This window comes from Aythya ferina, assembly GCF_964211825.1.
Source record: "Aythya ferina genome assembly, chromosome: 3".
NCBI lineage: Eukaryota > Metazoa > Chordata > Aves > Anseriformes > Anatidae > Aythya > Aythya ferina.
Window position 1 is genome coordinate 27,086,117 of NC_140298.1, and position 27,837 is coordinate 27,113,953.

At 37.0% G+C, this 27,837-nt stretch overlaps 1 protein-coding gene and 1 long non-coding RNA gene across 10 annotated transcripts in view; one reads left to right on the forward strand and one right to left on the reverse strand.

Moving 5' to 3' along the window:
• The window catches only part of CHRM3 (cholinergic receptor muscarinic 3), a 278,689-nt gene extending 259,313 nt beyond the window's left edge, over nt 1-19,376 (forward strand). For 8 of the 9 annotated variants that reach the window (XM_084515896.1, XM_084515895.1, XM_084515902.1 and 5 more), the window contains one exon: nt 14,977-19,376. In XM_084515896.1, coding sequence (XP_084372022.1) covers nt 14,977-16,798 — 1,822 coding nt within the window. In that variant the 3' untranslated portion in view covers nt 16,799-19,376. Of the gene's footprint in view, nt 1-932; nt 1,397-14,976 lie in introns of those variants that run through there. The other variant, XM_084515900.1, reaches the window with a different exon arrangement.
• LOC311435186 lies at nt 18,450-27,722 on the reverse strand. The gene is made up of 2 exons (XR_014691981.1): nt 24,095-27,722; nt 18,450-20,465 (listed from the first exon to the last, which is right to left on the reverse strand). It is a non-coding gene; the product is annotated as an uncharacterized lncRNA (long non-coding RNA).
• Between the last annotated feature and the right edge of the window lie 115 nt (nt 27,723-27,837).

The window sequence follows — 27,837 nt, forward strand, 5'->3', positions numbered from 1 at the left end:
CAATGCTAAAAACTGCTTCCTTCCAGAGGGAGTGGGGGTACACTATGTTTTAACTGACCATTGATGGGATAGTTCTCATTGTCTGTAAAATCTTGAGAGATTTATGGTATAGAAAGCTTTGATGGATACATGAAGACTATATGTCGATCAGATGGCCATTCTGTTTCATACCTGTTTTCTGGGTGATAACCCAGGTACGTCTTCTGTGTGCTTGAAAACCAAGCAACTTTGAGCTTTGCTGTACTACCAAAGGATGCAAAATAGGGAATGTTTTGTGTGTTTTGTTTGTTTGTATGTTTGCAAACAATGCACTGAAGTGCACTCAGGACACAGGATCCATATAGCTACAAGTATTACCAAAAATATCCTACTCTGCTATCATTAGAAACACTGCGCATGAATATAAGAACTTATGCACATTCGTGCACGGTTCAGTCTCATCTGTCTAAGTCATATATGCTGGCAAGAATCATACAATGTAAGTATGTGTGACCTCATGAAGACCAAGGCCTTTCAACTGTTAACACCATACTCACATGGTCACTTTCATAGTAACGTGGTTATGTGGCTTGCACGTCACTTCTGTACTGAGCCATGAAAATGACTAATTGTCACTAACATATGAATGTCATTTAAAGCGAAAAGATAAAGAAGCCAGTCAGGATGTAGACTCCAGTCTCTTATCATGCTACAGCACAGATCTGCTAGAGAACAAACCACCACCAGTTTCCTTCCACCTACCATTTCCCCTCTATTTCATGCCTATGCAGATAAATCCAAGCAGTACATCTTCCTTGCATGCAGAGGTTTATTAAAATATCATGCACTCGCTCCCTTTCAGTGACCACAGCCTCCCAAGCAACTCTCAGCATGGCCAGCACCAGAGCGGATCGGTTCACCACCAGCGGCTTGTATCGCCAGAAGAATCATTGTATCAGATATGCCACTGCTTATCTGTGCCAGTCTTCTGCGATGGCAATTCACTGATGTGAAGATAGGCCTGGGAACAAGTTGCTTTCCTTTTTCTCGTCTGTCATTTTTAATGTCTTCTTGTTTTATTTAGTTTCCCCGCCCCGCTCTCTCTCTGAATTGCAGAGATCCCATGCAATGACTGTTTCAGGAGCTGGCATGGTGGATTTGCTCGGACACTTGTCCTGGTGGAGGTGTGTGCTGCTGCAGCTGAGTCACAGGAAGAAGGACTTGACCTAGAGGCGTGAGCATTTCTCTGTTGTCACCTGGCCTTGGGTCACCAAGCTGAGTACCTGGCTTTTTCCATTCCTCCTGATCTTTTGGGAAACCTGGTTCTCCTTTTAGTTCTGTTCTTCATGCTGCCGTACCAAGCATCTGCCACCAGATCTCAGTCTCAGCTGAAATGGTGTATATCTGAAGCAAATGGGTGAGGGAATTATTTGCTTATTTATTTATTTTATACAAGGTGTGGCTTTCCTGAAAGTCAGGGAGTCAGTGTGGCTTTTTCCTTCTCTTCATTGAGGTCATCACTGGCACTTGTTGTCACACATGAAAATGAGACGTTGATTTGTTTATTAGATATGCTGAAGCAATTCTGTGCACTCATCTCACTGTAAATATCTAGTATTATTAACATTACGTTTGTCTATCCTTTCCTACTCTTTGAACTTTGTGCAATGACAAGCTAAAATCTTGTTACTGTAGGATAGAGGCTTTTTTTTTTTTTTTTTTTTTTTTTTTCCCTGAGAAGTGCTTAGAAAATGTTAGTTTCACCTGCAAACTATTTAAGGATCCAGAATTTTATCCTGCTACTGACAGATCTATCTGGGAAAAGAAAGATTTGGAATTTGTAGCTGAAAATTACAATGCTCACATTCAAATGCTGAGGAATCAATGTGAGCATCATGAAAGCAGTAATAGTAATGTAGCACTCAGTAGAGCAAGTGCCAAAGGAAGATTTTATAGACTTACTCTCAGGCATGCAATTGTCACATGCCACATTCACTGCTATACATAGACTTTGGTAAAATGGGAAAAGGCTACTTAGTGACTCAGTATGTTTTGACATTTTAATCTTGATAAAAATAATTATTTGTTCATGATCATGCATTTTGTGTCAGATATATATGGGAAGGAAAGTTCAATGGTTTCAAATCTGCTCTGTGAACAAGCAGCTCTCAGCAATTCTTTTTCTTGGTCCATTTTGAATAATTCATCATCAAAGTTGCTTATTTCTCTAGAAGGGGGCAACAAGTCCCAGGTGTTCTTGACATCTTTACTCCAGTACACCTGGACTCCTCTCCTAACTATAGCTGTGGTTGCTAATAACCTTGCTTGCTTACAGAGCAAGCCATGAGGGCTAACATAGGAAGAGAGAAGACTAATGACAGAGAATTCCGGCTCTGTTCCAGAACAAGTGGAAATGTCCTTTTACCTCAAGTGATTTTGTTGCTATGTTTAGATACAAGAATCCATGTCCCAAGAGGGATAGTGGCCTGCATGCTCTCCCTGCTTTCCATGCTGACTTCAGGTTCCCATAAGGACTTACCAGATTGCATCTGTCATCTTTTTACCATGGTCTACCTGTTCAATTCACTCCTTTCTTTAATTCCTTTCATTCATTTTCATTCCTTTCTTTCATTCCTTCCACTGTATTTAAAAATCTGTGTTTGTCTCATTCAGTTTGTTTTATCCAGTTTCTTTTATCCAGTTTACTCTTGTTTGTACAGGGAAATTTCATGTAGGTCTTCAAGAGCTTTTAGCACACAAGCATTCACAAGCACATGCACCCATTACCCTGGCCCTGGGGTACAAACCCTAGACACACCTCATCCTCTTCAAAGGATGTCCCTTGGCCCACAAGGCAGGTTTTTAGGACAGTACATTGACACTACAATACAAGGTTCTCTGTGAACACAGGGAACCAGCTCACAGGTTCTGCAAACAGGGAATAATGAATTTAAGATCTCTCCAAGAGCTGTTGCTGAGGTCACTCATGAACAAGAGCCATACAATGGCCCTTCTACATTAAGCCTTTTGACCTGCAAGAAATATCAGTACCAAGAGGAGCAAGTGAGGTTTCCATTCCTCCTTTGCTCTGATGTCCACCAGCAGAAATCTGCAGTCTGTGTACTCATCTAGAGTCTGTCCACAGATTGCAGTAGGTACCTACCTAATTAAGATTTCTCAGTCCTAGGAGTTTTTACCCAAATGTATCACTGTAGTACTGCCAAGATTAAAAAAAGAAAAAAAAAAAGTAATAACAAACAAAATATCCTCCTGAATAGCAGACAAATAAGAAATTCTCATCATAAAAAAAAATAATAATAAATAAAATAAAAAATAATTAAACAAATTAGTCAGATAGGCCCACAACAATCTGGAAATACCAGCTTGTTGGCAAACTAAAGCATCAATATCGAGCAGCTGGATGATAAAAGGCAGATGAATGGAAGGAAATACTTAATACTCAATGAAGCTTTAATACTTCTTTTTATTAGTCAATGGGACTCAGTGAAACCACATGCAGCAATCATCCCTGTTCTAGGTTTAAACATTAAAATGCCTCTGACCTTTCAGGCTAGGAGAGAAATTGTCTAGGTGCAGATTTTCTTTTTACTGGCATTTCACTTCCTTCCTGAAAGTTGCATATTCCACCTGCCATCTCAGCAACCTTACCAAAGCTGGGAGAAATATCTTCTTTCTATGTAAGCTAGGAGTCCTGTTTTTCAGCATGGATTGTTGTTTTCTAATTATCCTAGACTTTAACGAGTTTGCAAAACACAGGTTCTTTAGGTTTGAAAGACCAAATACAGATAATCACTAGTCCAATTTAGCTTCTTATTTTAGAAGCAAAACTCTGTTACTTAGATAGCAACCTTTTCACCAAATATAATTACATCTCCATGCATCTTTCTATTTTCAATGTCAAAATGCATGAAACCTCAGAAACAGAAATGAGGAGAAAGTACAGTGTACCATGAGAATATTACCTAAATACCGAGTACAAAGCTTGTAGTGTAGTAGATGAGTACATCATTGCTAAATTTAAAAATGGTCTTTTTTAGTCGATAGAATGAATTTTAACAGTTTAGAAACATGTAGATGCAAACCTGCAAAGATAATATTTCAAGATCATTCATTTTGCAAAATTGCCTGTACAAAAGTTGAGGAATACTTGTGCACTACTAAGTTCAACTTTGCAGTATCCCTTTAAGGTAAGGTTTATCCTTTTAAAAATCTGTGTAAGTCACTCCTCCTGTATTGTGTAGAAACCCTATGACAGGAATGAACTTGAGTTCTGCATTTAACTTACCTTAATTATTAGTCCTTCCTTTCTCCTCCTCAGCTTTGTGCCTCCTTTACTACATACCTCCTACAACAATAAGGCAAGAAAGTCCTAAAGAAACCTGAGCTCTGCTGTGCAACTGTGATTAATTGCTGGGGCACATCCATTCTGCACACTGAGTAAAACCACAGCTTTTTGCATGCCTGTTCTTTATACTAAAACTGATTTTGCAAGACTAGTTCAAAGACTTTAATCTCTCAGTATATATATATAACGTAGGAAGAAAAGGCAGATATTAAACCAACAAATATATAGCGACCTAATGAAATTCTGGTAGGAGAGGGCTCTGCTACAAGGGTTACCATCAGACATTTATGTAGAGTAACTCAAGATACATTTCTCATTAGCATCTTCTCCCTCTCTGTCAGGACTATTTTCTTTGGGCATGTCTCCATTTATCTTGCTTTGTAACTGGAAAAAAAACAAACCACCAAAAAAACTGCACACAAACTGTAAAAAAGATTATAGCATTGATAACATTATTTAATTACTTGTCTGTTTATGAATAAGGAATAATTGTTTGCATTCATTGAAATCCACAGTGACTGCTACTGTTGGTTTCCCAGAGCCTAAAAATTCCTCACAGCGTGCATACACGGAGTTGGAGTTTGGAATAGGCCATTTATTAAATTACAGAATTCCACCAGGACTTTCAGATCTGTCTACTCTAGTGGAGAGAAAAAAAAAAAAAAAGTTAATAAATACAATACAAAATGAAGTTCTTGGTAATTTGGTCACTGCTTTGGTTCAGACCAATTGGATTATATGCTGTCCCTATAGGTGCTGATAGGTTGCTGACCTTATCAAGGAGTAGATATAATTTGATTAGTTATTATTTCCACATATAAGACATATAGGTTTGATGAGATGCCAGTTAAGATTTTGTTGTGAAGTGCTGACTTTTGCTTTTGAATAACTGTTGTGCCACCTAGTGGGTATTAAACTATACTTTCAAATAAATGGAAAGATGAACTTAACAAATACCAGTGAAAAATGAAACAAAGTCGGTATTTATGCAAATATTTGTACAGATTTCATTAGATAATAGATAGTAGATGTTTCTTAGCATTTTTTTCCTCTATCTGTAGTTTGTTGTTTATTTGTTTTGTTTTCTTTTCTTTTCTTTCAGCTTTTTAAGGAAACCATCTGTCCAATGTGGGAGTGTTGGTTTTGCTGTGGTAGATAGCAACAATATTTCAATCACCAAAGTGAATAACAATGAATTTCCCTTAATAAAGTGTTTCCTAGCATGGTTCAAGTCACTTTATTGGACCTAATATAAAATTGCCAAACCGTCCATCATCAAGTTATATTAGGTGGTGAGCATTTTTACCACCGGGGTGCAGTGCCATAGCTATAGTTTTTGAAAAGGCAAAAAATCAAAACTGTAGTTTGAGCTTTTATTTGTGTGTTTTCTTGTAGTTATTGTTTTTGTTTAGTTTGGTGTATTTATTTTCCCTCCTTGGAAAGTATTTCCAGAAAAAATATATATATTTTTCAGTTTCCTGGTTTCAAACCTTGTCATTGTTCTGTCATTTCATTTCCTTCTTTCAGACAAATGCAATTGAGAGGTGTGTGTCAGGTGCCTTCTTTAAAGCTTGGTGTCAAGCTCTCTATCTTCTTTGATCCTTATTATAAAAAAAAAAAAAATAAAAAAAAAAAGATAAATTGTTCTATTTTCCAGCTTTCTGTGATGGTATGTCGTGTCAGTGAGCAAACCATAAAAGCAAAAATTTATTTGTTTTTCTTACATTATCATTTGACTACATTGTTTTAAAACACTTTCCTTTAAGATAGCAGAGATCCTCTGATGAGGTCTGTTATTCTTTATAAATTTTTTAAACGCTGTGTAAATATTCTTATTCACATTCAATATGGATTTTAAATGCATAAAAGAATTACTAAAAGTAGGGTTGGATTACAAATGCATTACTGTTTTTACTTGTTTCATTTAACATGTGATTTGTAACAAGTTCTATCTTCTTGATATTAATTTGCTCAAACATGATTATTGTTTTAGAGAAGAATGGTGTTTAGTAAAAGAAGAAAAATTCACTCAGAAGTCTTGAATTTTTTTCTCTCTGTGTAGGCACATCTTTTTCCTTCCTTAATTCAAGGTATTCTAGCCTTTAACACCGTTTAGGAAAAATATATTAAGGGTAAGAATTCCTACTACTTTATCTCACGCAATTAACATTTTAGTACGTGATACTTAAATATATTGTTGGGAGAGTTACTGGGGAAAACATATATAGCCGTTCGTAAAGAGATAGCCAAGTAACCTATCTATACATCCTGCACAGTGAAATTTGAGATCATGACTTGGATTCAACATAACAGTAAGTAACAAAGTATTAAAATATACTACATTAAAACATATATATGTAATAAATTATTGAAATGAAATGGATAGGTTTTTACTCAGAGGAAAAATATGCACCCCTAATGCATAAACAAGATAACTGATTAGCTGGTTTTCTTCTTTAATCTCAATCTAATTTCATGTTTAAATTCAACATAGTATGCAACCCTTCAGCCAAACCTTCCTGTCCCCAGATACCTGCAATGCATAGCATTAAAGCCAGTAGGTTGTTCAAGTGAGTTAAACTCTCAGTATTTGATTATAATTCTGACTAGGTTTCAGACCATATGCCTATTTCCTCCAATATCAATTAGACAGATGGGGTGTAACTTTAATAAAACTCTCCGAAAGGGAAACTCACTGGAATTTAAATAATGTCCTCTCTTCATACGAATGCACCTTGTAGTTTTAGCCATTATAGCTGACAGTCAATATTTACTGTAATCTTAATTAAGCAAGATTTAATATGCTTTGGTTTTTAGTAAATCAAAAATTGTAGGCACATCCAAGCTCTGGCTTTTGAAGGTTTCACTTTCTTATGTAGGAGTTGTTCAGACAATAACCACAAAGTGCATGCGCTTTAGAATGAAAAGTGTCATTCCTTGAGCAAATCTGCTGCTATTATCCGTGGTAAACCAGACATTACATCTCAGCCATATCAGAACTGAGACTAGGAGCCCTAGTGAGTGAAATGGTTGCCCCTGAAATCATTTCAGAGGATTTCAAGATAGGGTTATTTTGAGACTAAAAGTCATGGAGTGAGCAAGTGTTAAGTCATTGAAGCTAGCAAACAAATAAATAACGAATAGCACAGATACACTTATCCAATAAATGTGGCTATCTGTTACAATCACTGTCCTCTTAACTATGCAGACCAGAATTTATGTTTGTTATATACAACATATACATATATATGTTATATACAACATATTTGGAAAAAAAAAAAAAGTAGGAGAATTATACAGTTCATGTAACAAATCCAGTTGTTTGGAAGTGGAAGTCCTAAATACAAGGAATCAGAAATACATATCTGGCATATATGTACGTGTACATATGTACATTTATGTACAATACATAAATGGCAACAGATGCAATGTATGAGATTTTTTTTCTTTTCTGGTCCTAGTTGTAAAACATGACTTATTCTTTCTTTTATAGCTCTGTAAATAATCAGATGTTTCCATTCTAATCAGTAGCCATTAAGACATATTCAAAGTTACATTTCTACTGTAATATAAAAGCCCTCAGTGAGATGTTCATGTTACATTAAGTAGGGTGTTGGGAAGACCACATATTGCATAAGCAAAAGCAGTGTAAGCAGCCAAGGCCCACAGTGACTGGGATACCACATCCCTGGGAATGTTTCCTCATAGAGAATGAGTCTAGCTTGCTCATTGCTAGGCTTCACACACTAACAGCAGCAACATAATAAGCAAATAATAAGTAAATCGAATTCAAGAATCACAAAAGTGATTTTAAAGCCGTGACTTATTAAATCTAGCTAATTTTAGTAGGACTAGGCAAAACATCTTTATGGATGGAAAATGGAAAAGATTGAGGTTGCAGTGTTTGTAACGATCACCTTAGAGTAATATGTTTGAATGAGCTTTATTTATATCAAGTTGACAGCTAATTTATGAAAGATTTAATTTTTCCATATAACAGTATTTGGAAAACCAACAAAAGTGTTTGTGTATGTATCTGCAGATGTATGTGTATATATATATAAACACACACATTAAAACTGCAGTTATATATACACACATACTCTTGTCACATTTTATATGTGATATATTTGTATATATATAGTCTTATGTACTTATTTACATATGCATAAAAGTGTAAGAGTATACCTGTTACTTGTCTGCATCAACTATGAATATGTAAGACAACTGGCCATGATATTTGGTAATGGGATCAGTTTCTATGGCTCTGTATTCTCATTTTTCAAAGATGTGAAACTCTATTGAGAATGAAATAACTTAATCATCAACATAGATAAGTCATTGTAAATCTGAGGTCCTGTTCTCTGGTAATTGCACTGTGCCTCCTGTTATCACTTGCACATTCTTAAGGAATCTTGTACCATGCACTACATTAGTTGCAATGATGTGACATCACAAATGTAAAATGATAAACAGCATTATAAATACTTGCATCTTCATTTTGTTTAGATTTTTAAAATTCTTGATTGTGTTTGTTGTTACTGTTTTTTAAGTTTGATTTGAAAAATAGTTATATGTAATCTTGGGAGTAATTTCAGGAAAACTTTGAAATGCATATGTATTTTTTATTTTAGCAAACTGTAGTTTTGGAACAAACCTTATGTGCTAGGTTAGATAACTGCATTAAGCATTCTAAAGGCTTGGCTTCTTTATTGTAGGAAACAGTTTTGTAACTCACTGCATGGAGTTTCCTTTGTTACTCATCAACTTGAATCACAGAACCACAAAATCATAGAACAGTTCAGGTTGGAAGGGACCTTAAAGACCATCTCGTTCCAACTCCCTGCTGTGAGCAGGGATGCCACCCACTAGATCAGGTTGCCCAGGGCCTTGTCCAACCTGGTCTTGAACACTTCCAGGGATGGGACATCCACAGCTTATCTGGGCAACTTGTGTCAGTGCCTCACCACCCTCCAAGAGAAAAATTTCCTCCTAACCTTTAATCTACATTTTCCCTCTTTCAATTTAAAACCATTCCCCCTTGTCCGATCATTATCTGCCCGAACAAAAAGTTGCTCTCCATCTTTGTTATAAGTCCCCTTTAAGTATTCAAAAGCTGAAGCTTAACTTAGGGTCCCTTTAATGCCTGAGAGATTTAAAAGGCCTAGTTACAGGTTGCAGGATTGCACTCGGCAGTAGAGAGCTCTGGGGTTGGTGGCAATAGGCACCTCCTCTTCTTCAGTTACTGGGCTACTAAGGGCTGCTCAGGCATTCGTTGAAACAGTGACTTAGACAAATTACTTTGCAGCCTGGTGATAGGAGAGCTGACCTGAGAAGCAAAGCTTTGGTTCCAGTATATGCTCAGCATCAGAAAGATGCAGATGAAATAAGGTTTTCCCAGATTTCCTCCTGATGACTCTTTCAAGGCATGGCATTTCTGAAAGGTTTTATTGGCTAATTTATGTTGAAACTACATCTCAGTGTCTACAATTAATCAGAATTCTCAGTTGTTCTGGTGGCCTTGGTGATAGATAATGCATTTACACATTAATTTTTGCAAGGTTATTTGTATCTTTTATGCGATAGCTCTTTTGGACTTCCAAGGCTAACACTTAAGTATTGAATATGTGAAGTGCTACTGAATTGTCAACTATTTTTATTATTACTTTGTTAATTCTACCATGGCTTCTAAGGGACACTGGTTTTTATTTTTTGCTCTTTAATGAAAGTTTCATCTCCTTTATCTCTTTGACAGCATCTTCTCCCTGGTCCTTTCTCATCTATGAGAAGATACTAGCTTGCCTTTGCTATGAAAAAGCAGTGTAACAATATCATCATCTAAACTTACCTTTCAGACTTCTCAGTCAATACTTGAATATGTTGCATGTTCCTTGTAACATTTTTAGAAGTGTTTGTGTGTGAAGGAGATGCTTTGTGGCCTTCATCTTCTGCTGTCTGTCCCTCAAGTCAGTAAAGGAAGATCTGCGCCCTATAAAATTAATCATTTCTGGCTTATATTTGACAAATATCATAATTCATCTCTCTCTCATGCTGTTCTAGTTGTGACTTCATCCTATTTGACAGCTGTAGAAAAGATGCCTGCTTCCTAAGTAAAACATTGCAAGAAGGATTCTTTTCACCGATCCTGTTTTAGGCAAAGATTTCTTTCTCACTGTGCCTAACAACTCTGGCCCATAAACAATTGGTGAGAACATTGTCAATGCTTGCTTAAGTGTTTGCTGGCAAGTGAACTGTGTTTTTGTTTCACCCATGCATTTGGAAGCAGTTAGTTGAACTTTAATAGTGCTTCTCCGTCTCTTTCAGAGGATAATGTTATTGTACACTGGGTTTCCACATGCCTTCATTTATGCTTTCAGAGTATGTGTGATCTCCATTTTTCTAGACATTCTACATGTAAATTAATGTCATTTTTGATTAAGACAAAGGGGTGAACAGGTGTGAGTGTGCCGGAGGTGGTGTGAATGAAAATCAAGCGTGTGCTTCTCATCCAGACCTCTGCCTGCCTTTTTGCAAATGGCTTTCTGTAGACTTTCATTAGTGTAAGTGGGATGAGTCTGACACTGTGCAGATTTGACTTCTGCAGCTTCTTTGAGGCAGTATGGTAAGGATCAGTGAGGACATGATACACTGTGTTTGGTGGCCTGAACTACATCAGCTCTACTATGGTCAGTAGTGTGTTATGAGAAAGCAAAGAAAAAAGTATGTTGTGTCCCACAGCTTCTCTAATAGATGACAAGCACATATTGAAATTGTTTCAGAAAAGTTCTTGTAGGTCTTCTCGGGAAAAGCAGCCTGACAAGGATGAAGAAAAAAGATGACTGTTTAGATATCACATAACAGTAGAGATGGAAGATGCCTCAGAAAATGGTTAATGTTCTGTAGTGTACTTTTTATCCAATAGCATTTTTCTGTGCCTTGCCTTTAGAGCTTGCCTACAGATAGTCCTTGAAAATGCATATAACGTTGTTCGTTGTTCTTTGTTTTAGAAACCTGTTGTCTAATTGCATGTTCTTATTCATTTTTTAAACCTATAAATCCATCTTCATGATTTCACCTTTATATTAGCTGTATATCTAAAGATGCTGAAACCTATGGTAGTAAATATTTGCTTTATGAACTAAACTTTGTTCATAAACGATGAATAAAATAGTCACCCGTTGTGCAATATAATGGAAATCCTCCTGGCTTGACTTTAAAACTGATAGCCATTTCACTCTGCGTCATCATGGAAAACTAGAGTTCCTGCAAAGAGAGGTGTTTAGTATTTGACCAAAGTCATCATGCACTGTGCACTACTTATTCCAATAGCATTTGTATTTTGGTAGTTCCACAGGTTCAAAGCTCAGGTTTTCACTGGTTCCAAGACATAATCATTCTCATGGATTTCAGCAGAGAGTAAAATTTCTGCAGAAAAAAAAAATGTAGATTAATGTAAAACGTAATAACTCTTTAGTATGCAGTAAATAGATGTGTTTGCTGATACCATCTTTTAATTTATAGGGAGCAGATTCCCACGCAAGTGACAAAGACTTTTTTATAGCTTCTTTGGCAAATGTCTTCCTTGTGCCTTCTTTTCCCTTGTCCTGTTTCATCACTCACGTTTACAAGCATCTTGTATGGACCACTCTTCCTCACCTACCATGTCCTAAATCCTTTGGAAGACTCCTACATGAATTATGTGTTAGGTATAAATTACACATTTTTATGCAGCAGATACAAATTCGAGACCAATCTTCATTGTGTAGAATGATCTCTGCTACGGAATTGTATATCTTATGTTAAGCTGATAGGAGTCGTTATTCTGATTGTTTCAAATCCTGTAATAAAAATGCCCATAAAGTCTGAATCAATTGGGCAGAACAAGCATGTGATAGCCATAAAAACCAGCCAAATGCATATCTAGATAGTCACCTATAATGTAACGTTTAACATGGGCAGTTACAGACTCCTTATTCGTATCTAGGTTTAGGTTCATATCTCATTTTCTATGAGAAAATCAGAGCTGAAAATGGGGGAAATTCTAATTAGTTTTACACATTTTGCAGAAAGATTAACATTTTTTTATAATATATATAATCATCATATTATATGATATCTATGTAATCTTTGTGATTAGTTAAAAAGTTGTGCATTTGTTCTAACTTTCTGCTTTTTTTAAACCGGTTCTTAAATTATACAGGTAGCCTGTTGCTAATTATATTGCATAGTTGATTCCCTATTTCATTTTCACTGTTTCCTTCCTATGGAACCACTTCAGCTCCTCACAGTCTTCCTTTTCCCAAGCAACAAACAACTAGTGGAAAAATGTAATTTTACTCTAAAAAAAAAATAAATAAAGTTTTAATTTTTAAATGCATGTTAGGTTATTGTATATAAAATACTCCACAATATTTCAATGTCAAAAAGAAATTCTGAAAAGTGTTTCAAAACCAAATCCTGATTTAATTTTCATTTAATTTATTTTATATTGTTTGTACAGTATTGTACGAACAATATAAATTGTTAAACATTTCATCTCCTTTGCTAGATCAAAGTGACTACTGTTCATTCTGTATTGAAGCAGATTGGCACTTTGGTCTAGAAAATACAATTAACATTTATAATAACAATTAAAGAAGTAGCTTTTTTCAAAATGCTTGTTTTATCTGGAAACCTATTCCTAGAAAAAACATTTTACAATCATTTTCTGTGATCATATGGCTCAACATGTCAGTACTACTGATAGTTAGGGAACAATTAAAATGGCAAAAAATACTGACCATATTAGAGGAACAGCTTGACAGATTTTGAGAATGTCTTTTTGCCTGAATTTTCATACAAATGTGCACATTTTCTTTATGTGATCTTTGCAAAGAGAATAAAATTTGGAATGTTAAAGTTTTTGGTAAAAGATAATTTTAGTTTCAATCTATGATTTATTTTTTTTAAATGTTGTGTTACAGATTATAAAATTCTCACCTCCTTGTTTTGTTGTAATAAAGCTAGACTTGCTCCAAATTTTCAATATTGGAGATTCTATCAGGAGAAGAGTTAAGTTTAACCCTGTGGTTTCCCATAGCAATATTTACTGGTATTATGTTGTTATTATGTTCACATCCTGTGTGATATGATGATGAGTACATTAAAAGTGGGTCAAATTAGATTAGGCGGCATCATTAAACCTTGCCTTTTTATTATTAAAAGAGAAATATATCTTTTCTAATATCTCATTAATACTAGGTACCAAAATATAATGTTTTTTTGTACTAGTTATTGTGCATGAATTAAAGAACAAATGGTTGATCCATTTACAGCATATGTCAAAGGAACTGTACCATTTAAAATCGTATATTGTCTTATGGTTTGCTAACAAAACCAAGTATGGTTCAACAGAAGACAAAATTATAAATTAAAGAACCAAAACCAAAACATCTCTTCTTGGTTAAATATTTTGTGTAACACCAGTGCATTAAGCTATGCCTTTATATCTCATGCTTTAATATGTTGACTCTGGAATGGTTCTCTGTGAGAAAACAAACATTTGTCTTTGAAAGCGTATTTTGTTCAACAGTTACCATCAGCGCTGGACTTTCTCATCAAAATTCTTGCTGCTTGGTGATATAATTGATTTATTACAATGAATCTAGTTAGTTGACCACAGAAGTTAATGAAATAAGGGAAATCTAAATCCCTATTCTGATCGTGTCTTCATTTTACATAAATACTTGGGGAAAAGGATTAAAGTTTAATTATGAATCCCTTTCATGCCTTTTTTCATCTTTTCCTAAAGTGTTTAATAATTGCTTTGACATACATCTGCCAAGCATTTTTCCCCAGCTCTAGAGACCGTACTTTCAAAAGAAATTTTAACATGTGTTGCCCCAAAGACATTTTGAAGTCATTAGATGTACAAAATCCTTACTCCAAGTGTAAAAATGTGCATGCAGAATGAATAGTGGCATGTGCAAAAAGTGCTAATGAGAACTTCTAGTACCTTTATCAAACAGCTGAAATGTAGATGAAGAGATCTTTACATTTTAGAGTAATATAGGGGTATAGTAAGTAGCTTGACACACAGTGAAATGATGCTGACCTTGTATCTCTGTAGTTTAAGGACACAGAACAATATTTTGTTTATCATTAGCTGTAGCTGGAGGCAGCAGAGTCTTTCTTTTCTGTGTTCTGCTCATGCTACAAGAACTCTGGAGACCAGCATTGACTCAGTCTCAGAGGATTTGCATCTGCATGTGTCTGGCATTTAGTTTTTGAAGGCTCCAGGATAGCCAGCTGTTGAGATGTAGAGTTTGGTGCAGATCCATTAGGGAGCATTTTAATTAAGAGTTAGGGCATTTTAATACTATTGCAGGTTGAAATGCTCCTGAGAGTTTGGTTCTTCTGTGACTGAATGTTTTTAAGGAAAAGTTGTGCTATTACTACAAAAAGCTTAGATTAATCACAGCTGTACGCCAAGTACTATCTTGCATGTGCTTGACTTGGACTGTGTCACAGACTGCTGTGCTTTTAAAGACATCTTTCAAAGCACTAACGGGATTTTATGAGTACGTGGACTTTTTTTATTTACCATATTCACTCATTCACTTGTTTTTTGTTTGCTTTTCTCCCCACTGCAGACTATGTCAGAGAGTCACAATGATCATGCACAACACCAGTTCAGCCTCGTCCCTGTTTGGAAATGTGAGCTCCTTCTGGAAGAGAGATTCCCATGGACCAGGACTACTTGATGAAGCAGCATCGCTCATTGGCAGCTATGATTTCCCTCAGACCACAGAGAGTTTTCCCTTCTCCACCCTGGAATCAGTAAACACATCCCTAAATGCCACGAGTAAAGACCCTCTGGGTGGACATACAGTCTGGCAAGTCGTTTTGATTGCTTTCCTCACTGGGATCCTTGCACTGGTGACCATCATAGGAAACATCCTAGTGATAGTTGCATTTAAGGTTAACAAACAACTGAAAACGGTCAACAACTACTTCTTGTTGAGTCTTGCTTGTGCGGATTTGATCATTGGTATTATTTCCATGAATCTTTTCACCACATACATCATCATGGACCACTGGGCTTTGGGAAACTTAGCCTGCGATCTTTGGCTCTCCATTGACTATGTCGCCAGTAATGCCTCTGTCATGAATCTCCTTGTCATAAGTTTTGACAGGTATTTTTCCATCACTAGGCCACTTACGTACAGAGCCAAACGAACAACTAAAAGGGCTGGAGTGATGATTGGTTTAGCATGGGTCATATCTTTTGTTCTTTGGGCCCCTGCCATATTGTTCTGGCAGTATTTTGTTGGGGAGAGGACTGTGCCTCCTGATGAATGTTTTATTCAGTTTCTAAGTGAACCTATCATCACTTTTGGCACTGCCATAGCTGCCTTTTACTTGCCAGTCACCATTATGAGTATTTTATATTGGCGGATCTACAAGGAGACTGAGAAACGCACCAAAGAGTTAGCAGGGCTACAGGCTTCAGGCAGCGAAGCAGAGGCAGCACGCTTTGTGCACCAGACAGGCAGTTCCCGGAGCTGCAGCAGCTATGAGCTGCAACGGCAGAGCATGAAACGCTCAACCCGAAGGAAATACAGACGCTGCCACTTCTGGCTCACAATGAAGAGCTGGGAACCCAACACGGACCAGGGGGACCAAGAGCACAGCAGCAGTGACAGCTGGAACAACAATGATGCTGCTGCCTCCCTTGAAAATTCAGCCTCCTCTGATGAAGAAGACATTGCTGCAGAGACCAGAGCCATCTATTCGATTGTGCTGAAGCTTCCTGGTCACAGTGCCATCCTTAATTCCACAAAACTGCCATCCTCAGAAGATTTGAATGAGTCAGGGGATGAACTGCAGAAATCCGACACAGAGTCACAGGAAAAGAAATCTAAAAAATTGCACCCTTCCAAAAGCATTCAGGATGGTGGAAGTTTCCAGAAGAGCTTTTCAAAGCTTCCAATTCAGCCAGGGTCAGCAGAGACAGCTACAGCTTCTGATGGAATCTCATCGGTGACCAAGACATCTGCAGCCCTGCCCTTGTCCTTCAAGGAGGCAACCCTGGCAAAAAAGTTTGCCTTGAAAACCAGAAGTCAGATCACAAAACGAAAACGAATGTCACTTATCAAAGAAAAGAAAGCGGCACAGACACTCAGTGCCATTTTGTTTGCCTTCATCATTACCTGGACCCCATATAACATCATGGTTCTGGTGAACACCTTTTGCAGCTGTATCCCCAAAACTGTCTGGAACCTGGGGTACTGGCTTTGCTACATCAATAGCACGGTGAACCCTGTTTGCTATGCACTGTGTAACAAAACATTCAGAAACACTTTCAAGATGTTACTGCTGTGCCAGTGTGACAAACGAAAACGACGCAAACAGCAGTATCAGCAAAGGCAGTCTGTCATTTTTCATAAGCGGATCCCTAGGGAAGCTTCATAGAATAGTATTTTTTAAACACCTTAAAAATAATGGAGGATGGGACTGGATGGGATGAGATGGAATGGGAAGGGACAGGACAAGATGGGATGGGTTGGGATGGGTCGGGATGGGATGGGACAGGACGGGAGGGGACAGGATTGGGATGGGGTGGGAGGGTGGTTCCAGGGTGCTGATTCAAACATTTAAACATCAAGACATGAAAGCAGCTGCCAGGCTTCTGTATCCTTTTAATAAATCCACTTTAATATAAAAATCAAGTCTGCATTCAGCAAAAACTAAAAAACTTCAGCGTTTTTACTAAGGAACGAAAGACTTAATAAAGTTTTCCTACAAATTTGCAAGAAGCTGTATAGCAATTATAAACCCATTACTGATCTGCCCAGCTCTTTGATTGTAATCAACTCTGGGATCTCAGGTAAGCACATCTAGCTAGCCCAACTCTTCTGTTTCCAAGGAATCCAACAACTGTCAATTCCAGTCACACACAGATGTAGCAAGCTAGCAAAACAGGATTATGAAATCATTTGAGACACTGTATAGGTTGCAAAACTGCTTCTTGTTGTCCAGGTAGAGCTTCCTGTCTACTTCTCTTTTGGTGTATTGTTAATTGTACCCCTGATTGCCAAGTATCTACATGTGCAGCTCATGTTATATATATGTGTGTGTGAGTGTGCATGTATGCAAAACATACATTCACACCTCTACAATACGCACATACCAGGAAAGAGGTGATCTATTGGTCTAGGTTTTACAGGGCCCCACATCACTGTTGCACGTAATCAAAATTTTAAAAAAACAATATCAGAAAGTCTTATAAATATTTATCTCATTGTTCACCACCTGAAATTCAGGTTTGGTTTGCAACTAAAACGCACTGTCCACATTTCAAATCGAGAGAACCAAAGCGTAGCCTGTGTGTCTGACAGTCTACTGAGTTATATATCAGAGCATATGCCCAGTACAACCTTTGTCTTCAGCACAGTATCTCTCCCCAGAGTGATCATGCTTCTTTAAAGGATATGAAGGTGAAAGGAGTTGAAGATTGCCTTGAGAGCTCTGCCCTCAACGTAGTGTGTGGGATGGCAAGAGCTCCTGGGCCACCGATCGTCAAAGGTTCAGGAGCCAGAAGGATGTGGCCATGAGCAGCAGCTCCATTTCTTGCTCATCCCCAGATGATCTTCAGACGCAAAAGATGTGTGTAAAATAAATCCTTTATTTTTGTACATGAAGGACACTCACTATAAAGTGTTTCTTTTCCAGAATCTGTTTGAAAAATCATCAGTAGAAGTGTACCTAAATCTGTTTATTGCCAGGTTATTTGGTGTTTCAGAAAATGTGAGTATTGCCAATTTGTAACCTGGTAATTTTTAATAGAGAAATTTTAAAAAGGGCTTTCATATTTATAGCTTAGACATGACCAGTATTTCCTGGTATTTGTGATGTGGTCTGCACCAAACATAGTGTGATTTATAAAAGTCAGAGATCCCCCAGGGAAAGGATTGTACTTTAAACTATTGTTCTAAATCTGATTTACTTACATGTTGAAAGATAATTTTGTATTCTTCTTTGAACTGACCAAAACTTTTTTTATTGCTTAAACTCTTGTTTTGCTAAAAATAAAACAAAACAAATTTCTTCTTTTACAAAGGGGCATCAGTGTTGTGAACACAGAACTGATGTAAAAGCTGCTTTTGTATTCAGTGTGAGATGGTGTTTACAGATGATTTTGACAACAGTGGAAATATATTAAATGGTGTCTGTGTATCTGAACTATTTAATTTTGTGTTATGTTCATATGGAGAAATATTTATACATACTTCACCAAATGTTTTATTTAATGTTGATAAATATTGCTCTTCAGTCTTCAGCTGTAGTGTCCTTTTAAAGTGATTCATAAAGGTCTGCTTGAGAAATGAATAGAGTATACCTAGCTTTCTTGTCACTAAAACAAATGTTCTTGACATACAAATCTTTCTTTTGTATGAATTGTTTAAAGTGTCTACCTAAAAGTAAGCTTGTAAATGATATTGTAAATCTACTTCAAGTACAAGTTCAGTATACAATAAGAAAAAAAAAAAAAGAAAAAAAAAAAAAAAAAGTTAAAGCTTCATCTATATGTCATGAGTGCATTTTGAGCTAAAGATGCCCAGATTTGGTTTACCAGTTTGGTAGACACACAGCCAAAGACTTGCAAGGCACCCACATTGCAAAGAAAATGAAAGACCTTTTTTTATAGAAAGAAGTATATATTTGAAATATATTCATTACTCAAGTTGACCTAACTAATCTTTTAACATTTAAATATATACCTATATCTATATATATTGCCATATTATTATCTTCTGATATTTAGAGTAGTGCTGTGCCCCTAATACACAAAATGTGAGAGCATGTAAGGAAGCCAGAGTTCATCAGGGGGATTTATGGTATATTAGTATTGATTTTACAATGGGAAACTATTAATTTTTAATGAAGCAAAGCTTCTTTGAAAGCGTCTGTCACCACTGTTTACATAATAGGAAGAGTTAAACCCTTGGACTGTTATAAGAGAGAAATAAACAACCTGTCTTTTGATGTTTGAACAGGCTTTAAAATGTTATTGCAGGCATCATAAATTGTGTATGTATACACATTGTAGCACAGATCAATTTTGTTATTATTTATTTAATGGAATATGCACTATAAAATATTAAGAATTTGGCTGTTGCAAGTACAGTGGGGATCAAATTAATTTGTATCCTATATGTCTACGTGTTTGCATTAAACCCATGCACACACACAAATTGTAAGTATAGGCACAAGAGGATGTATTATTTATGAACATAGGCACACGCACATGGTAGGTTTCAGAAGAAGAACAATGCAAGACCCAAAGATGCAATCTGACACAGGATTACTTTTAAAAGGTAGAAATTACGTAAAATTGCATCTGTTTACAGGAAAATTAATCAGAAACATGATAGAAAGCGTCAATCTGAGGGCAAACAGCTCAGTCCCATAACCATTCCTCACATGAAAAGCTGTCTTTCAGAGACCAGGCATCATCCCCATTAGCTGCAATAATAAATGATTAGATTCCATATGAAGAGGATCAAAGAATCAGAGGAGATAGCCAGACAGGCATCACTGGATTGTCTGCAGCAAGCTTTGTAGAATAGACCCCAGTTTGGTCAAGCACCAAATAGCTCTAAGACAACAAAATCCATTGTTATATGGATGCAAAATTGTGTGACAGTTTATTGCTTCCATACCAGTAGAGGCCGAGATCTCTGTCTGATCCAGAGATCCAAGGACAGGTGTCGTGGTGCACTAAGTGCTTTATCCTACTACAGCACAACATGCTTCCTAGAATTTAATCTGCAGAGGCTGCTGTTCTAAAGTTAAACAAGTACAGAAAGGCCTGAGCAGTTCCCCAGGTTTGAACACTTGGATCTATATAGACTGAACAATAAGTGACCTGCAGAAATGTATAGTTTTGTGAGGATACCCATGCCAATGTTGTGAGGCAGCTGATGACCTTCCTCAATTATGTACAATTTCATATTTGGTTGTCTTGAGTTTTATATTTCCTTACTTCTTCTGTAAGAATATCCTGAAACATCTTGGCTCAGTCTCAACCTTGTGTATATAAGAAGTGAATTGAACTCTTCCAGTACGTTCAGTTTGCCTGTATGGAATAGAAACATCAAAAGAAAAATGATTTTTTTTGTCTTTTTTTTTTTCTTTCCGATCATCAGCATCAGTAATTTTGAATCTATAGACATCATCATGCTACTACATATACAGTAGGGATAGTCATGGAGCATCATGCTAAGCCACTTATAAACTGCATTTCACTTGCCCCCTTGATTATCTGATTACCTAGGCACCCCCATTCAAATGTGTGGTTGAGATTCCTAAATCTCATTCTCCCCAAAATGTTTTCTGGATTCTTTTCATAAAATGTTTTTCAAGCCTGTCTTGGTATCAGACTTTATTCCTTTCAAAAAATCTCCATGCCAAATTAAACTGCTCCAAGGGCATATTACTAGTGTTGAGGTCTAGTACTTTCTTTTTCGGAGGCTTACCAAGAGGAATTGGAGCAGGATCCTTTATATATAAACATATATATATATGTATATATATTCATTTTGTCTCTTAGGTGTTTACCCATACTTTCTTCTGGGAGCAAGTCGAAATGGTATATATTTGTAGATTGCTTTCTGTTAACCCAGAGGTTATGTACAAATGTCTGCTGGAGTTGCAGTGTTTGATGATGGCTGTCTTCTCTGTCCCTGAAGTGGACTCCCAGGATACCCAAGCACTTCTATTGGGAAGCTTAGCTAGATCATATATGACATTCAGGTTTTCAGAGAATTAAAAGTTTTATTTAACTAGGATTCTCTTCCTTGTACCAGGCATAAATCATTTGTTGATTCTGCACTTCGCTATTTCTGTAGACAAATGGTGGGAAAATACTAACTTTTGAAGTGTGTTATTTGGGCATTTTTGTATTCCAGCTTTTAGGATGAGCACACATAGGGTAGCTAATTTGATAGTGTTGTTTGTTGGAAAGAAGTTTATAAGAATAGGAGTGTTTGGATCTGTTATTTTCCACACTGTTTATTCCATTTCATACCCCGTGGCACCACAATTGACTGAGCTTGATCATCATAGTATTTGATGTCACTGATAGGTCTTCACAGTCCTAACTGGCAAACTTATTTACTGTGCCACTGTGGTATTCAGGACTTTGTTTACTTTTCACCACTCCCATGGCATCTTAAATACATATATTAAAACACAGATTGTCTTTTTTTTTTTTTATCTTCAAGAAAGATTGTTGTGGTTATTTACATATACACTCTTAGATGTGCTTGAAGACTTTTTGATTAATTTTAAATACTTAAATGACCAGAGAAAATATAGTTAACCTTGACAGAGATCATTTTCACTTATCCATCTCTATGCATTTTGCATATCTCAGAAGGATAACATATGTATGACACAGTACTATATATGTGCATACAGAGAGAGGCACACATATCTACAGTGATGTTTATGGAAGTATATAAAAAGTTATGCTGACATTGTCAGCCATAGTGAACATTGTCTTTGATGCCTGATCAATTGTAACTGGACAGTTTAGGTCTGCTCTGCTTAGCTACAAGAAAAGTTTTCACATCTTTCCTTAGTGCTTATTTTTCAAAATGCCTTGTCCTTATTTATGAACATGCTGTTCTTAGTGTATTGTGCTGGCTCTTTGGACACTACCCAAAATTTAGAAATGCATGACACACACTGAGCTTTTGCACCAATACTGTACTAGGTTCAACTCCATTAGGTTAACCAAAACCACTCTGGCTTCACCAAATGTGAAGATGGCTTCGGGTTCTAAGGATGGATTCTGTCTAAGTTTACCAAAAAGAAATAGGGGTCCCAAACTCCTGAAATCATGCAAACATCACAGTCAGTTTCTCAGTTTGGTTACATGAATGCAGGCACTATTAAAACAGTTTGAGGTGGAAAAGTATCATCCTTCCCCACTCCGTGCTATAGCTCTGCCCTTTCTGTTATATGGAATAGTACTTTTCATTTGCCAGTCCCACAGGTGGAATTGTGCAATTAAAAAAAAATAATAAATAGATGTATATATATATACACATATATATTTATATATATATATGCTTGTTTGTGTGGTAGAACTGAGAAATACACAGTGTAGGTATATCTAGGTCACTCCTCCTTTTCTGTTTTTGTAAATAATAAATCCTTGACTGAGTTTAACTGGCATGTATGATGCTGACCTCAGGGAAGGTCTTATGAAAATGGTGATAAAATAGCTGATCTCTGGTGAGAAGAGCTAGCTTGTTTCCAAGCTAGTGAAGCTATACTATGTATTTAACTTGGCAGTAAGCTTGGAAAAAGAACAAGGCATTTAAAGTTTTTATAGATGTGCACATCCTCTCTGCACAGGGGTGAATAAACACATGCAAACACTTCCCAGAAAAGTTCAGTGTGTGAATGACTCTGGGATCCAAAAGTACGCATTACCAACAGCCACACTTCTGGCATGGCAGCCTCATACCCCACTCAAACATCTATGAAACCTTATTATAGGGCTAAATAATTGGGCATTCATAGGGAAGTATGGTTTATCTGTCTGTGTGTTTGTGCATGCACATATATGCATTCTCCATGAATTTTACAGGAAATTCTTACTCTCTCAAGGCCAAAAATTTAGTGCTGTATCTGGAATGAAAGAATGCCTGAAGTGCTCCAATGGTTAATACTTGGTCATAGCTAATAATTAGATAAGCACATGACAGTGTACAGAGAGAACTTTTAAATTTTCTTTTTCAAATCTTCATAGTAGCATAGTTAATTTCCTTAAAATATCCAAAAGAACTGAAAAGTTTTACACTGTCATGGAAATAAAGTCTCTGGATAAGAAACTGATTTCTTGAATTTTCTTCAAATTATCCAGTCCTCTTGAGAATATTTTTCTTCTGGATTGAAATCTCTGGGTTAACAAAGCAACCATAGTCACTCCTCAAATGTGATCTAGCCTAGAGGTGTCAAAGTGATGAGGAGATGGCCTTCATTATTTTGTGGTTAACAAGGCTACTTTAAGAATAGTTATCGTTGTGGCACAGACCAGCACCACAGCATGATTTAAGATAAAAGTCAATTTACTATGAATCCTGTATTGTGTGGATATATCACAAGAAATAGACCTATGTGGTATTTCCTGATGCTCCGTAATTTTTCTCCAATCATTATTTTCACTTTTCATAGTGATTCAATCCCCTCCAGCTGTACATACCTATTTAACACTCTCTTCCATCAATGTAGAAGTATACCATTTTTAGCACCTACAAAATCATATTTATTTCCCTTCTTCCCTTCCCTTCCCTTCCCTTCCCTTCCCTTCCCTTCCCTTCCCTTCCCTTCCCTTCCCTTCCCTTCCCTTCCCTTCCCTTCCCTTCCCTTCCCTTCCCTTCCCTTCCCTTCCCTTCCCTTCTGTTTGAAGGGAAATATTGAGTAGGATTACATATTCACTGCTGCTCTCAGAAGCAAGATGCTTAGGGAAAGATCATTGACAGCAGTACACTCAATGCGTGAAAGTGCCTATTCAGAAGTTAAAGGTTAAAAAAGCATGAATTCTATTGCTCATTGCTTTCTGAAAGAACTAAGAAAATACTAAATACAATGTGATGTTTTGCAGTTGTAGGCTGTAGAATCTGTAAGTGTTCAATGAAGAAGATAGTTTTTTTCACATTAATTGTCCCTGAGTTTCCAGAGGAGTCCTCTTACCCAGTTTGCTCCTGCCCCAGTCATGCCTGTGTCACTTTAGTTCCCAGGATTTGTGCCCTTCTTCCCTTCCAAAGACCAAAAAAAGTCACCGGGCTTTTGTCTAGTATGAAGCTGGAAATGAGCTCCTGGTACTTGCACCCTGCTGGGGGAAGGGTGTGGGCCACGGAAGTCAAGACAAGTTGTTACAAAAATGAGTCGTAAGCTTCCTGCTTCGACTTGGAGATACGGAGTATTTTTGTGATAGAAGTAGAGATAACATTACAGGAATCTGATGAACATACTCTGTGTTTCCTGATGTGCCTTTCTGTTCCTATTAATTGAAAGGTTTCTGTGCTGTTCTTCTGATTTAGGATCAAAACTAGTTCTAGAGACATTATCTGAATATATATATATATATTTAAAGCTTTAATATTTAAAATAAATGTATATTGTTCTCATTCTTTCTGAATTTGAAATACGGGGCAAATTACACGCAGTAAATGAGCACCTAAGAAGCCTCTTTCATAAAAAGGGATGTGTAATTTTGCCCCTTATCAGACCCTGCTTTTCTTCAGCCAAAAGTAGTAGAGATGAACTTACTGGAAACAGATGAAATGACCAGAAAGCAGTAAAAGTGAGAGCCTCACCTTCTGCTACATAAACAGGCAGTGCTTGCACTCAAAGTCTTGTATCTACTGAGCTAGTAGTAGCCATCCATTCAGATAGATACTATCCAAACACAAATATTTATTAATATTAAAAATATTAAATTATTGGCCAGGTTGCTCTGGTTCTGCAAACAGGTTCTGTACTGCATGGCAATTCACCTGCTGACTTTTAAGTAAAGTTCTGTGTCTAGGGAAACTGTTAGAAACAATAATTGGTCCTAAGTCATACTGATGGCATTTTGCAAAACACTAGTACATTAATGGGGAAAGTAGAGGTGGATAATGATGGAGAGATATTGTTTGCAATTGTTTTCCTCAGTAGCAACATTTTGGAGTATCCTTTCCTCTTTCAATTAAATAAAGACAAAGTTAAAAGAAAATACCCAGAGACTGACTTAAATACTGTTGTAGGCATTCTCCCCTCTGGAATCACTGCCAGCACTGCAGTCCGTAGGACAGAGGGTGGGTGGCTGTGTGGTGGTAGACAAATGAATGCATCAGCCCCAGTTGAGCATCTAATGAACTCTCACATTCCTCCTTTAACCACACGGGTATTAGCCCAAAGTGTGCTGTACAAACTTGGCGCCCACTGAACTCCCACTGTGGAACATTGTGTTCTTAAGGGATTTTTTCATTCTTTTTTTTATTTATTTATTTTTTATTTTTTATCCCTTCATATAAAGCTAATCAGGTGGCACCTTCCCATGTGGAACTTTCCTTACAAATGTATTATTATTGTAATCTACAAATGCCTTTTACCCTGTATGCTCCTGATAACAGTTGCATTAGTATAAGCTGATAAAGTCATTTCTTTAGTTGCCGCTCATGGAGAGGCTTGCTAGTTAAGATAAAAAGTAAATGATGTGATATAAGAGTCATATCTGATTGTACAGTGCATTGTCTGCCAAGCAGTTGGTGATGTAAGGTTTACATAACCACTAGATGTTGGTTGAACTTTTGAAATATATTTCCGTGTTCTTTTTTTCCTCTCTGAATCCAATAGAGAGGCAGAATACCGAGCAAGCAATCAAGAAAAATGTAACCTTAAAGTAATTTGAGATTACTACAAGAACAGTAAATGATCTAGAAACAGTGCTTTGGGAGTCTTCATCAAGTACATCCTTTCCTTTGGTGAAACTGTTACTCCCCTCAGTCTGGGAGGCCTCTGTGCAGACGTAGGTTTGTAGTAGGGAATGTGGACTCCATCCATGCATGCTGGTGTTTTCCAGCTGCTATCAGTTTTCTTGATGTCACAGGTTGCTGCTTGCTGAAACCGCTCCATGCTCAGGTAGCAGCCATGGCCACCGGCCTTCGCTGGGGTCTGACCCAAGCCCAGTGCCAGCTCACAGCCAGGCCCCTACTGTGCTCCCAAGGCCCTTTCTGCCCCGTGTCACACTTTGCAGCCACCTACACACACTCCAGGCCTCTTCCCAGTCCTCCTGTGCCCTGCTCTGAGCCAGACAGCAGCCTGCAGCCAAATTCCCTGGGAGGACTTGAGCAAGACCCAGCAAGGCCTCAGCAGCCCCAGGCCTGTCACCGGCCCCTTTCCTCCAGCCTGCTGCCGGGCTGCGCGCTCCCACAGCACAGACCATGGCTTCTGAAACCATTTCCAGCTCCATTGTGAGCCGCATCACCTGTTACTGCCAGCATTAGAGAAAAATGGAAATGAGGAATTGCTTATCTCTGGCCCATTTTTTATTCTTTTTTTTTCCTTTCAGATGATGTATGTATAATGCCTATTTGTTTGGGGGAAAGACCGCAAGCTACAGATGCAGCATTTTGGTAGATATTTTAACATATTCAGAGAAGGGAAAATTCAGTCACGCAAATAGGTATCTTGGATTTTTTTCCTCATTTACTGAATTCGTCACAGAAAATTTAACTCACCTCTGGCTACACAAGTGTCTTCTTGCACTTTAGATAGTTGAGCAATTTTCCCACGTGCCAGTTTGTTCAGATTTCTTCCTTCATCTGTATCCTCATTAACGGTTTCTTGAGTTAGTGAGTTTTTGCCCTTTTGATGGTGCATGGATCTGTTTGCACCAGCTTTGTGTTAACTTCAGTATCATAGCTATCAGGAGCAATCTATCTGTGGTATGAAGCTCCTCTACCTTATTTTATGGCTCTCAGCATTCTGAATTATCACACACTCACAGACAAGGGGATTTGTCCAGTGTTTTTAATCTACATAAAATTTACTGAAATAATCAAGTACATATAATTGAGCTGTTCAAAATACCAATCCAAAATCCACCCTATTATTTTAAAGTACCATATCAAAATACTTTTATATTTCTCATGGAAGCAAATATCTCAGTGCGTAGCCAAGACTAGCTATGTAGCCTGTAATGAGATATAATACAAAACAGATATCCTTCAAATATTTCATTAAATAATGTGACCTAATTCATCCTGGCTGAACAGACTTAGTTTAGCTCAATCCTGCTGTTAATCTTTCTTCAAAATTCTCATTAGCATCAATGGAAATTTTAGCAAGAGGAGATAAATCAGTCTTTTTTAATAGGGCAGATAAATAATGCTTTGGTTTTGTATTTCTTGATAATAAACGTAATCAAATTACATAAAATATAAACACTCAAAGCCTGTTCTGTGCCCTCAGGGAACCCCTTTCACTATCCCAGTGCAGTAAAGCTGCATATAGCAGGAGATATTCCACTAAGACAGTTAAAAATAAATGGGTGTATAAGACTAAACAGCTTAAAAAATCATACTGTAAATGATGTGATTGAGTGAAATTGTATGTATATTTTTCAAGTCTTCAGAATAGTTGAAGTTTTAACTTATTTCAAATTTTTAAGTTGAAATCTATTCATATTTGGAAATTTTGTACAACCTTGTAAAGTTAAATACTATGTCACTGTAATTTATTTTTGTTGTCATATATTGACATATGCTCATTTATATATGAAGTGTACTGTTTATCAATTGCTTCTAAGGCAGCAATAAAAACATGAAAGTTGTTCTCATTCTCTTGTCACTGCTGTCATTTATCTCATGTATATTTTTTAACTTTACATCAATACATTCCATTTATTCATCAGAAAAAAAAAGGAAATGGTGTATTGTTTTTAACTG